Below are 13,894 nucleotides of genomic sequence, written 5' to 3'. Positions count from 1 at the left end.
TCCATTTGCTCCCTAATTTAAACAATTCCTCTAGGTTTAAATCTTAAAGAAACTACTTGGCTTTTGTTTTTGTGTCCGTGTTCGTTTACTGTTGTTGTTTTCCAGTACAGATAGATAGAGGATATATTCCTATATTGATACCTGTCATCTTTTCAGGGACCCCCTGACACTGCTCCACCATGAGAGGACCCTACCGTCAGTGCAGTTGGCTCCTCTAGCCACAGAGAGATGCAGCTGAGGGGCCCTCCTCAGAGCTGCCCTTGCCTCCTAAGGATGACTGATCTTTGCACTGCCTTTTGTGTGTCTCTGAACCCTAACCCTACCATCACATCTGCTGCCCACCCTCAACTTTATTTTTAGGTTGCCCCAATTTCCCAGCCCTACCCCTCCCATCCCCATCTTCCACCAGGAACCACAGCTCGGCTCTGCCTTTAAATGCTCCCCTAGACCCGTGCCACTCTGTCCCAATGCGCTCTCCTTGCTTCATCCTGAACCCCCACAGGCCTTGCTTTAAGGCACCCTGGGCCTGAATAGCAAACATTTGCTATGGTAAATCCCATTCCCTGCTTTCCAGATAACTTCTCCTTAACAGAGATAAGCTGCCAGGCAGACAGATAACAACTGGGATATGCAGTTATTAAGGGCAGATTTTAAAATGACAAAAGATTACATTTAAAAATAAAGCCCACTTGAAAATCAGCTTCCCTTCCAACTCAATCACATTCAGACCTCCTGCTCAGCAGCTCCTTATACCGAGAGATTCAAGCTCCCATTGGCTTCAGGGTATTGAAGGAGCGTTGCCATGGCAACACGGAAGGCCCAGACACCTGAAATGGGAAGTGGAGGACACAGTACCTCCCCTCTCTCAGGCACCTGGAGTGGCCAGCATGACCCCAGTCGGCTGCCTAAGACGAGGCGGGGAGCCCTACAGCCAACATTCCCACCCAGTGGGGAGACCTTGGGGTTAGAGCTGAGCTAAAAGAAAGTGGAGGGGGGTAGCAAAGGAGCCAGCAGGCAGGGTCTGATTTTCTAGGATCTCAGAGGAAGACTTGGGGATGAAGACAAGTACTGTGGCAAATATGAATGGTCACTGAGGCAGGCAGCTCCTTTCATACCAGATTGACTGAAAGGGCTCCCTGGTCCTGGTTTCCCCTTGCCAGGTGGGAGTCCCAACATAAGCGAGTTTCTACTGTGGCCATGAATGACCCAGACCAACGCTGACCACCCATCCCCAGGCTCCCACCCACCAAACCTCAGAGCTTTGGGCATCCCTAACAGACATCACAGGTCATCTCTGACACCCCTGACATTGCAGGCCACACCCTGGCTTCCCAAGGTTTCACACCATAGTCACTAACCCCCTTTCTGATGCCACATCAATCTTCCGAGCTCCCAAATGTCATCAAAGCTTGGGTGTCACCATTGCCTCACAACCAATTATTGAACTTCTTATTATTTGACCAACTCATGACTATACTTTCTGTCACGGAACGGGCTGAAAGTCCACCATCCCCACATCACAAATGGACCCCCCAGCCAACCCAGCCTCTCCCTAGCAAGCCAGGCCTCCTCCCCATGTTCTAACTGATGAGAGCTCCCCCCGTGCTTTCCAGCTCTCACACCCTCCACGACTTCACACATGCATCCTTCCATCTGGTCCTCAAGGAGCACAGCCAGAGAATGCCTTCATCCAGATTCTCAGTACCCCAACATCATGCAACCCCTTCCTGCCCCTCTGCCGCCCCCAGCCAATGCTAGAGGCCAGGCTAGTGGGCTCTCTATTAGAGGCTTATCCCACCTGCTGAGAACTCACCATGCGCTTCATCTCCAGGGCACTATCATTAGTAGAGATGTCTCCCCCTCAGATGTATAGAAATGTGTGTGTGTGTGTGTGCGTGTGTGTGTGTGTGTGACTGCAGGAGCCTCTGCCTGAGTCTATGCCAACCAGCTCATGCTTTAGTGCTTTCCTGATTACACGGAGCCCTGTGACCCCTTTACATCATGGGTGCTCCCATCTCTGGCTCCAACAAGCACGTGGTCTTCCTGTGCAGGCCACTTGTGGGAGAGCATCCCTGGAGAGCCAGCAACTGCCCTTACCTGCACCCCCGCTATTGGCTCCACACCGGCTCATAAGCACCGCATCTGAGGTCGCTTGCTGGATAACTGTTCCATCCCCTTGCTTGCCACACTGACCTCTTGGCCCTAACACCTTATTCGACTCTTGACTTCACAGGCCTCCCCTTCAATTTGGGGAGTCCCAACTCTGGGTAAAGGCCACCTCGCCAGACCTCAATTCTGAACGCCCCCCACCATGGGGTGGGGGAGGAAGAGACAAAGTATCACTGAAAAGAGTCCCCAGGCCTGCCACTTGCATCAGCAACAGATAAAAGCAAGTCGAAGCCCACCCTGAACTCTGCGGCTCACCTGTCTCTCACTTGTGTCTCCAGCGGACGCCTGCACTGCCTGCTTCTCACACCCCATGGAGCTCATTTTCTGGCCACGGCTTTGCCTCACCCTTGGATCGGGGACATTCTCTGCCCGTAACCTCTGCCTCCTGCCTTAGTAACGGTCACACCTGTCCCCAGCATTGGGCTGATTCCAGCGACTCCAGGAAAACACATCACCCCTTTTGCCGGCCTTGTCCAGGACCACAGGCTGGTCCTCCAGGCCCAAGCAGCAGGACCCACGGGCACCAGACGCCCCTGCTGTACTCAGAGCTGAATCAGTGGCACTTTCTGTCCGAAACCCCTTGGAGCCTCCTCCCCACCATGTCCCACGAACACCAGCATCAACAGCAGCATCTGCAGAGAAAGACTGGAGAGGGGACTTTCGTGCCGGTTAACATCTGCTTGGAACACAGGCCCAACGCACGGCAGTAGGAAAAGCAGGAGGTGAGCGCCCCGAGGCTTACCTTCCGCATGTCTTTGCCAAAGGTCTCGCTGTAGGTCGTGCCCAGGATTTCAAACTGCACGTAGGGGTTCGAGCTGTCTTCCCGAAACTCCATCACCCCTGTGAGACCAGTGATGTGGCCCTGCGAGAGAGAAGGAAAAACCATGAGAGGGTAGGGCAAAAGTGGACGGGTAGGGGATGGAACCCCAAAGGGAAGGAAGAGAAAGGAAGTGGTCGCCAACGTCTGAGAAACAATGGATGCACTATAATAAGGCAAGAGGTGCTGGCGGCCCTGGGGCCTCGGAGCAGGCTCAACACTTCCCAGGCCCTTGCTCACAAGGGAAGTTCCTAGGCTTGCCCCCATCATTCATGCCGTTGATATGATCAGAGCATCTGCTTTATGCCACACACCGTGCCAGCCCTGAGATTAGAGAGGGGCGGCTTTTGTCCCCACCCTCCTGGAGCTTACAGTCTTTCACTGCAACCTGCTCTAGGGGCTCACCTTAGCCTGAGCCAAGACGGAAGGCCAAGGTCAGCGAGAGCCATCTCACACAGGTGGCGGGAAGTGGCGGGGCAGCGAGCGTGAGCATTGGAGGCTAAAACCCAGCTCAAGTCTGGCTTTGCCACCTTGGGCAAGTCATCTCCCATCTCCCAGCTTTGGCCTGGAGTTCATTAGACCCACATCACAGAGCCTGCAAGGGTCGAAGGAGAAAATGGGTACAAAGCGTGGTGTCTGGCACACACCGGGTGTAGGGGCGTACCAGCCCTGCGCCTCTCTCTGGTTGCTCTGCGGCCTCTGGAGTAGCAGGTGGTAGAGGGGCTGAGTGAACCTGTGCTGAGCCCTTTTCTTTCTTCAAGCCTGGGGTGGGGGATCACAGCCAGCTTTGAGCTCCCACAGACTGTAAGTGGGGAGAGTCCCAGAGAATGAGCTGGCCCCAAAGAGGCCCCCGCTCGGGCTTGGGCTGCAGCAGATTCAAACCAACATCAGACTCCATTCACTGCTATGGAAACCATGCAGAATTTACTGTGACGAAGACTCCCGGCACTATAGATTTCCCTAAATGTCTTTTTGAAGCCTCTCAAAGCCAATTCACGCTAACACTTCTGTGGATTACCCAGTTCACTTCAGATCCAGTCTTTTGATGGATTCACGGTCGCACCTAAGCATATAGGACACGTGATGTCCTACATGCTAAGGTGTGACACGAAATCCACCAAGTCGTAGGCACGCCGACGTATGCACAGGGATGCACACACACATGCACACACACACACAACGTGAGGTCCTGCTGAGTAGTACGTGCACTGCCAACTGAGACAAACTCTCCTGGGGGCAGGGGCAGCCTGCGGAGTGGGGTATCTGGCAGGCATGAGCAAGCTGGTTGCCTCCATTTTTTACTTACTTGTGATCCTGGGCATGTTACATAACCTCTCTGATACTAATCTCCTTGTATGAAATGAAGATAATAATAACACGTATCCACGAACCCCAGCTCACCAGCCCTCAAATGCCGGGACAGGAAGAGTGGCAAGTGGAGAGGCCTGGGAGGGGCCTGGCTGGGTGACCACAGAAAGAGCTCAGCCTCCTGGAGCGGGAAGAGAGTGGGGGTGTGAGAAGGGGCTTGTCTTTGGCCTTGGCCTGGAGGGTGCCCCTTGCACACACCTTTTTGATCGTGTCCAGCATGGACCTCCCTCCATTCCACGGCTTGGTGGACTTGCGGATGCAGTTGAGGCTTGCCATGCTGTGCCACTTCCGATCCTCCAGCTTCCTGTGGAAGGCGTTGGCCAACATCAGGACACTGTCGTATAGGTAGAGGTTAGAGATCTGCAAAGACAAAGATGGTGAAACCCTTTCCATTGGTGCATTTCCAGGGACAGGGAGAAACCAGTAGAGGACTAGAGTGACCCATGATGCTAACACTGAGAAGTGGGGCCCGATACCTAGGCCATGATCTTTCGGCTTACAGTTGGTCATCCAAGCACCCAGCCAGGTGCCGGAGTCCTGAGTAGAATCAGACCTGGCCCCGCTTCAGGAACTAGAGTGGGAGGTGGATCTGTACATCAACAGAACCAGTGCGATCAGAGCCATGACTGAGGCTTCGACACAGCTCTATGTAAGACTGGAGGGGGCATCACACTCAGGTAACAAAGGATGGAGGGAAGGATGGGCACAAAGCTCAGTCTAGAAGGATTAGGATAAAGGGTGGGCAGCATTGTAGGGAAGGCACCACATTTGAAGAGGCATGAAGGTGCAAAGAAGCCGGGCCAGGTAGAGCAGGTTCCACCAGCATTTTCGGCAAAGGACGAGATAGTGAAGATTTTAGACTCTGTGGGCCTTATCGGTCTCTTTTGCAACTGCTCAACCACGCTGTTCTAGCAGAAAAGCTGTTCCAGATGGTACAGACACAGAGGATGTGCTAAGAAAAGTTCATTTAGAAAACAGAAAGTGGGCCACAGCGGGCTCACCCCTGGGTTAGAGGGACTGAAAACAGTTCAAGATGTCTGCATCAAGGGGACAGTACGGAGGCAGGGATCATGAACCGTGTGGGCCATGCTAAAGAGGAACAACATAGGTGGCTTTAGGATCTGTGCCTGCAATCAGACCTGTGCCTTAGAAAGATCACTCTGGTCCCTGGACAGGCCTAGGGCAGATGGCGGCCTGAGTGACACCGGCAGCTTGTGTGAGATTCTGGAGGCCACAGGGCCTGCGCTACAGTGACATCACTGCTGGCTAGGGGACGCCTTTGGAATTTGCAACCATGAGCCTCTGAGAATTACTCCTTTGCTTAGCTGTCCACAGTAGAGCTGGATCTTAGAGGAGACATAGTCCCTCTCAGAACTCCTGAGAGCACGGTAGTAAGGGAAAGTTCGTAGTAACAGTGAGAAGAGCGGCATCACAGTGGTGAGATGCAGGGGTGGGACAGGTCTGGGCCACCCTCATGACCGTGATTAAGACCCGGATGGGCGTGAGCCTGGACTCCAGCGGTCACAAGAGCCCTTGGTGGGGAGGAGGACAGCCCCGCTTCCCGAGGTTACCACCACTGCACCCTACCCCGCTCCTCCAAGGGGTTGTCACGGAGCATGAAGTGGCGGGGGGACGTAACACCCACCCTCGGTCAGGTCTGTGACCCCTCACGGGTAACTGTTGCACAAACAACCATTAGCCAAAGTGGGTCAAGGGGATGATTCTCTGCACACCTCAGCAGCAAGGTGTCTGCTAAAAATATTTCAGAAAAACAAAACCGCCGGATATACATAGGACAATATGTTGGCCTCACAGGACTCCTGGGAAGATCAAATAGGATCCTTGGGCTGTGGGAAGAATTCCAGCCACCTCCCACTGCTCCCCAGTATGCCCCTCACACTCTCAGCACCTCCATATCTTGTTCTCAGCCTACAATTCCCTTCCTCACAAGTCTTAGATGGGTTACCCCCAAAGCAGAGGCCCAGACAGGAACTTGGGTGTTAGGAACTGTCCTCTGCAACTGAAATCAGAGGTGGCCCAAAGGAGCTGGTCCAGGGCATCACACACATCTGCTCCATCGTGCCCTTTCCCCAACTCATGCTAACCTCCGGGGGTCATCTCTGCCGTGACATGTCTGAGCAGAGCTGACCTCTTCCTCCATGGATGTCCCTGTGCTTGACCATTCCTGCACAGCCCTGTCCTATCCACCCTCAACTGGTGTCCTTGCAGTGGGCACAGGGATGTATGTCACTAAGGCCTGCATGTCTGACGCCTCTCCACTTGGTAGGTGGAAGACGGACAGGAGCACGCCTGGCGTGACCGACCACTGCTGATTTAAACAAGGTCCTCAGGCCACAGGGGAGCAGGCATGTCAGTGCCTAGTGACCTTTTTCAGGGTCCTGCACCACACAGGTGCTTACCTGACAGCAGAGAGAAATCACTCCTACCACCGGGAATTCACCCCCTGTCCTGCAGGGAACAGACAGGACAGAACACTGTCTCCCACTCCTTGAACCCTGGGGGATCATTGCCTTGATGAGAAAGACAAACCCACTCCCTGCTCTTGTCAGCCCCCAGCTCTCAGGAGCCTCTACCACTGCAAAATTATTTCTGATATGTGTACCTCCCCTCTGAAATACAAACCAATAATGGAGGTGTTCTAAGAGGATGTAAGCCACTTAGAGTTGGCTTGGTCTTATTTTTTATTTTATTTCTTCCAAAAGGATAACTCAGAGCTGAGAGTCCTTGATGATGTGAAGATTTCTCTTCTTAAGACGTTTGTGGATCTCCTGGCCAACCACTCACAGCCAATGCTATTCAACCAGCTGGAACTCTCCGACCCACATCCCCGCCTATGTGTGCATTCACACACACACACACACACGCACACGGGGCAACACCTCCCCTGCAGTGGCCCAGACTAGCGCCCAGTGGAATTTCCTTTTTTCCCTCCAGTACTTCTGGTCACAATAAATTAAAGTACTTAATTACATAAGTGATTCATATGATACAAATGTATGAATGCAGAAAGGCCTGTCATGAAGAGGAAAAAACAGGATGTGACTCAGAAAGGCCAAAGGAAGAACAGGTTTGAGCAATGCTCTTTTCCAGGTCTATATATTTTCACTAACTCTAGAACTCAGCACCAACCAAGACACACGGTTGGTGCTTAATGCATGTTTGATGGATGGATGCATGGTGGAGGGGTGGATGGGTGGATGAGTCTGGGTGGATAGGTATGTGGGGGTGAGTGGGGAAGATGGGTGGATGGGTGGGTGGATGGGTGGGTGGATGGATGGATGGGTGGATGGATGGATGGGTGGATGGATGGATGGGTGGATGGATGGGTGGATGGATGGGTGGATGGGTGGATGGGTGGATGGATGGATGGATGGATGGGTGGATGGGTGGATGGGTGGATGGGTGGATGGGTGGGTGGATGGGTGGATGGGTGGATGGGTGGATGGGTGGATGGGTGGATGGGTGGATGGATCTCTGCTAAGAATGTACACATTGATCTTGGTTCACAAAAAGAGAAAACGTACAAAATAGCACGAAAAAGAGATTTTCCGCTTCCAACTTTGACTTGAGAGGGTACCTCCTCTGTTCAAACAAAAAATCTGTTTCTCATTTATAGCTTGCTCAGAATGTCTGCTTGAGCCTTCTTGAGTCAACTTGGAGTTGTTTCCATCTCTCCACTCACTCCTGCCCCTTCTCTTGTAAGGTGCTGTCTCAATACTTCTCCCTGCCTTGGCAGAAGCTAACACTCCAGTACTGATGTGTGGCTGCACCAACCTCAGCATCCTCACTTAGGTGACTTGCCAGGTCCACCGGTGGGTATACAAAGGGAGGGATGCTACCCTCACGGTCTGGTTGTCCAGAGAAGGGACTTTTAGGGGAAAAGATCAAGGACATACAGTAAAAAGGCAGCCTCTGTTTGGGGCTCCCTCCAGGTCCTGACAAACATAAGCAAAGCCTTTCCTCATGGTGGGTGGGTGAAGACCAGTGTCCCAGTGTCCCGGCTTGGTCAAGCCAGGTCCCTGAGGCAAGAGGAGAAGTGTAGAAGGACAGAGGCTCTCAGCTGCATGGACCCTCACTCACTGCTGGTCTCGAGGGGCAAACAGCCCGAGCTGGAGCTACAGGTCACAGGGTCAGAGAAGGGGCCCTGGCCTGAAAGAGTCCTTGCCTCTCTCCCTCACATCTCAGATGAGGTCCAGCACAGAGTTCACTAGCAAAAGACAGACAAGCAGAGCAGACAATGTCACCTCATCCCTCTGCTGGCAGAAGCCCTGGGCTCTGGCTGGCCTAGGAACACTGCAGCACTGAAGTGACAAAAGACTGTAAGAAGCATTTCAGGTAAGAGCAGACTTGAGAAGCTAAAGAGAGGCCAAGTGTTGAGGCCAAGGGTGTGGCAGAGGAAAGACGCAGATGCACAGCAAAAGACCTGGGACCAGGTCAGAGATGCCAGATGGAGTCAAGTCAGAGGCAGACAAGAGCCAGAGCTGGCAGAGGCTTTCCTGGGAGCCTGTGGCCTCCATTCTAAGTGGGTACACAGCTGCAAGGGGCCCAGCTGGTTCAGTTATAGCCACCCTAGAGATGCATGCTGGGGTCCCCTTTTGCTGTCATACAGTACAACTCTTACTCTACCATGTGGGGAGCTTAGCTGGGGCCCTGGGAGGATGAGCAAGAGCTTTGGATTCATCACAACCTGGGCCAGCTCCACTCACTGCTGAACCCCCGGAGTGGACAGCAGCACATGGATACAGCACATGCTTGATAAATGCTCACTGTATGGGTGAACTGAATCTCCTCTTGAACTTACTTGCGAGGTGATGTTGAACAAGTCATTTAAAGCTCTAACCTTAACTTCATGGCAATAAAATACAGTGCGATCAGTGGCCCTGGAGAGGTGCAGAGGGGCAGCCCTGATTTACCCGCCCTGTGAAATGCAGGTGGTGATAACCCTGGGTGCCTAGTACCATCCTGAGCTCTTTGCACGCATTTCTGTTTTGGGGGGTAACAGGGACAGAAAGGAATGGAAGGGGAAATGAAGGACCCAAGCAGGCTCCTGACTTCAATGTGGATGAGCTGAGAGATTGTCCGGGGGTATTGCTGGCAGCTGGGGCCCAGCGTGGGTCGTGAAAAGCAGTTTCTATCTTCCACCACCCTTCACCCTCTCCTCCAATGCCCCTTGGTCCGAAAGCTTTTTAAGGGCAAGCAGGGGTCATATCTGGCTTCTGTAGCTTCTGGGTCAAAAGACTGAGCAAGGATCAGCCCTGAGTCTCACATCCCCAGCGCTGCCTGAAATCTGCTTACCTGGGCGCATGTCCCTGGCTTCCTCCTGGCCCGGCAGCAAGGTCACGACTGCCATAGCCCCCTGGGCCTGATCCGGGCCTTTCAGGTCTACATGTTCTGAAGTGTTGCAGAGCTGCCCTTTGAGGAAAAGGCCACTTCTCTGCTCCCGGGGTGTTCTATAAAAGCTGCCAATATAGGAAGGCCCAGAGTGAGGGCCTCTACAATACCCAGACCCAGGTTCCTGAAAGGGAAGTGGCCTGGCCCACTTCAAAGGCCTGACATTTGCGCTGCAGGGCTGGCTCAGCCACGGGAGCCTGGGGCACAGCCAGTCCTACAGCAAGACCACCCAGGTGTACAGGGGAGAGGAGAAGCAGTCAGGATGCGACTAGGGGCAGCTGCAGCCCAGGACCTGTGGGAGGTGCTAGGCCCTGCACACTGTCACTGGCTGCCCGTCCCCTGCCCAGGCTTAGGGGTTTCACCCCTGGGGAAGCTTCCTAAATCCTCTCTACATGGTCACTTCCCATGGCCACCACGTAGTTCAGGTGCCTCATTTCTCCCTGGGGAGATGGTAACCCCTGGTTACCTTGTCTCCCAGCCTAGGCCCTCCAATTCCACCCTGCACCGAGTTGTCGTTCTCAGATGCACATCCTGCCCTGTCACATCTCCAAGGGCTGCACCCCAAGCCTCAGTGCCCTGCAGCTGCCCTCCTTGATGACTGATTTCCAAACACTTGCTCTCACCCCTTGCCTCAGACACTGAATTCAGCCCCTGCTCTCCTTGGCTTCTTGGCCTTTGCATATGCCATTCTCCATAACTGGAACGTGCTACTAAATGGAGATTAAAATTCTCAATTGATTTGGAGTTTGTGAGAATTCGGAGAGACAACATTTGTGAAATGTCTAACATAGGAACTGGCCCATAATAAGTGCTTAAGGGATGTTTGTGGAATTAATGGATGTTGAATGAATAGTTTTAAATCTGCTCTTAGGAAAAAACACCGATGTAAACAGACGTCAAAGTGTTTGGGAAGAGGATGCCTCTTAGAATAGGAGTGATGGAGGACAGAAACCACCCTGCGAAAGGAAACAGGACCTCCACATGGGTATATTCCATGTGGAACTGTCCATCTGTAGTCAGTATCTGGGTTATGTGCTCCCATGAGATGGGGGCATCCTCGCAAGGCTTGCATTTCCAAAGTCAATACCTAAATAAGAGGCAGGTCCTCGGGAGTTGAGGAAGACGGTGGAAGAGTAAGACGCGGAGATCACCTTCCTCCCCACAGATACACCAGAAATACACCTACACGTGGAATAACTCCTACAGAACACCTACTGAACGCTGGCAGAAGACCTCAGACCTCCCAAAAGGCAAGAAAGTCCCCACGTACCTGGGTAGGGCAAAAGAAAAAAGAATAAACAGAGACAAAAGGATAGGGACGGGTCCTGCACCAGTGGGAGGGAGCTGTGAAGGAGGAAAGGTTTCCACACACTAGGAAGCCCTTTCGTGGGCGGAGACTGCGGGTGGCAGAGGGGGGAAGCTTCGGAGCCGCAGAGGAGAGTGCAGCAACAGGGGTGCGGAGGGCAAAGTGGAGAGATTCCCGCACAGAGGATCGGTGCCGACCGGCACTCACCAGCCCAAGAGGCTTGTCTGCTCACCCGCCGGGGTGGGCGGGGGCTGGGAGCTGAGGCTCGGGCTTCGGACGGATCGGAAATCATAAAGATCAGATCAGAAATAAGTGAAAAAGAAATGAAGGAAACGATAGCAAAGATCAATAAAACTAAAAGCTGGTTCTTTGAGAAGATAAACAAAATTGATAAACCATTAGCCAGACTCATCAAGAAAAAAAGGGAGAAGACTCATATCAATAGAATTAGATATGAAAAAGGAGAAGTAACAACTGACACTGCAGAAATACAAAGGATCATGAGAGATTACTACAAGCAACTCTATGCCAACGAAATGGACAACCTGGAAGAAATGGACAAATTCTTAGAAATGCACAACTTGCCAAGACTGAACCAGGAAGAAATAGAAAATAGGAACAGACCAATCACAAGCACTGAAATTGAAACTGTGATTAAAAATCTTCCAACAGGGCTTCCCCAGTGGCACAGTGGTTGAGAGTCCGCCTGCAGATGCACGGGACACGGGTTCGTGCCCCAGTCCGGGAAGATCCCACATGCTGCGGAGCGGCTGGGCCCATGAGCCAGGGCCACCGAGCCTGCGTGTCCGGAGCCTGTGCTCCGCAACGGGACAGGCCACAGCAGTGAGAGGCCCGCGTACTGCAAAAAAAAAAAATTATCTTCCAACAAACAAAAGCCCAGGACCAGATGGCTTCACAGGCGAATTCTATCAAACATTTAGAGAAGAGCTAACACCTATCCTTCTCAAACTCTTCCAAAATATAGCTGAGGGAGGAACACTCCCAAACTCATTGTATGAGGCCACCATCACCCTGATACCAAAACCAGACAAAGATGTCACAAAGAAAGAAAACTACAGGCCAATATCACTGATGAATATAGATGCAAAAATCCTTAACAAAATACCAGCAAACAGACTCCAACAGCACATTAAAAGGATCACACACCATGATCAAGTGGGGTTTATTCCAGGAATGCAAGGATTCCTCAATATACACAAATCAATCAACGTGATACACCATATTAACAAACTGAAGAAGAAAAACCATATGATCATCTCAATAGAAGCAGAGAAAGCGTTTGACAAAATTCAACACCCATTTATGATAAAAACCCTGCAGAAAGTAGGCATAGAGGGAACTTTCCTCAACATAATAAAGGCCATATATGACAAACCCACAGCCAACATTGTCCTCAATGGTGAAAAACTGAAACCATTTCCACTAAGATCGGGAACAAGACAAGGTTGCTCACTCTCACCACTATTACTCAACAGAGTTTTGGAGTTTTAGCCACAGCAATCAGAGAAGAAAAAGAAATAAAAGGTATCCAAATCGGAAAAGAAGAAGTAAAGCTGTCACTGTTTGCAGATGACATGATACTATACATAGAGAATCCTAAAGATGCTACCAGAAAACTACTAGAGCTAATCAATGAACTTGGTGAAGTTGCAGGATACAAAATTAATGCACAGAAATCTCTGGCATTCCTATACACTAATGATGAAAAATCTGAAAGTGAAATTAAGAAAACACTCCCATTTACCATTGCAACAAAAAAGAATAAAATATCTAGGAATAAACCTACCTAAGGAGACAAAAGACCTGTATGCAGAAAATTATAAGACTGACTGATGAAAGAAATTAAAGATGATACAAATAGACGGAGAGATATACCATGTTCTTGGATTGGAAGAATTAACATTGCGAAAATGACTATACTACCCAAAGCAATCTACAGATTCAATGCAATCCCTATCAAACTACCACTGGCATTTTTCACAGCACTAGAACAAAAAAGTTCACAATTTGTATGAAAACACAAAAGACCCCAAATAGCAAAAGCAATCTTGAGAACGAAAAATGGAGCTGGAGGAATCAGGCTCCCTGACTTCAGAGTATACTACAAAGCTACAGTAACCAAGACAGTATGGCACTGCCACAAAAACAGAAATATAGATCAAGGGAACAGGATAGAAAGCCCAGAGATAAACCCACACACATATGGTCACCTTATCTTTGATAAAGGAAGCAAGAACGTACAGTGGAGAAAAGACAGCCTCTTCAGTAAGTGGGGCTGGGAAAACTGGACAGTTACATGTAAAGGTAGGAAGTTAGAACACTCGCTAACACCATATACAAAAATAAACTCAAAATGGATTAAACGCCTAAATGTAAGGCCAGACACTATCACACTCTTAGAGGAAAACATAGGCGGAACACTCTATGACATAAATCACAGCAAGATCCTTTTTGACCCACCTCCTAGAGAAAAGGAAATAAAAAAATAAATAAACAAATGGGACCTAATGAAACTTAAAAGCTTTTGCACAGCAAAGGAAACCATAAACAAGACCAAAAGACAACCCTCAGAATGGGAGAAAATATTTGCAAATGAAGCAACTGACAAAGGATTCATCTCCAAGATTTACAAGCAGCTCATGCAGCTCAATAACAAAAAAACAAACAATCCAATCCAAAAATGGGCAGAAGACCTAAATAGACATTTCTCCAAAGAAGATATACAGATTGCCAACAAACACATGAAAGAATGCTCAACATCACTAATCGTTAGAGAAATGCAAATCAAAACTACAATGAGA

General features: G+C 50.6%; 1 protein-coding gene across 3 annotated transcripts in view; it reads right to left on the bottom strand.

The window, feature by feature from the left end:
- Positions 1-13,894, bottom strand: part of GRID1 (glutamate ionotropic receptor delta type subunit 1) — a 663,206-nt gene that overhangs the window by 199,570 nt on the left and 449,742 nt on the right. For all 3 annotated transcript variants that reach the window (XM_079899987.1, XM_079899988.1, XM_079899989.1), the window contains exons 7-8: positions 4,553-4,714; positions 2,912-3,031 (exon numbers count right to left, since the gene is read on the bottom strand). In XM_079899987.1, coding sequence (XP_079756113.1) covers positions 2,912-3,031; positions 4,553-4,714 — 282 coding nt within the window. The remainder of the gene's footprint in view (positions 1-2,911; positions 3,032-4,552; positions 4,715-13,894) is intronic.

This window comes from Stenella coeruleoalba (genome assembly GCF_951394435.1).
Source record: "Stenella coeruleoalba genome assembly, chromosome: 16".
NCBI classification, from domain to species: Eukaryota; Metazoa; Chordata; class Mammalia; order Artiodactyla; family Delphinidae; genus Stenella; species Stenella coeruleoalba.
The sequence above is the reverse complement of the archived record's forward strand: the minus strand, read 5'-3'. Positions and strand labels throughout refer to the sequence as shown.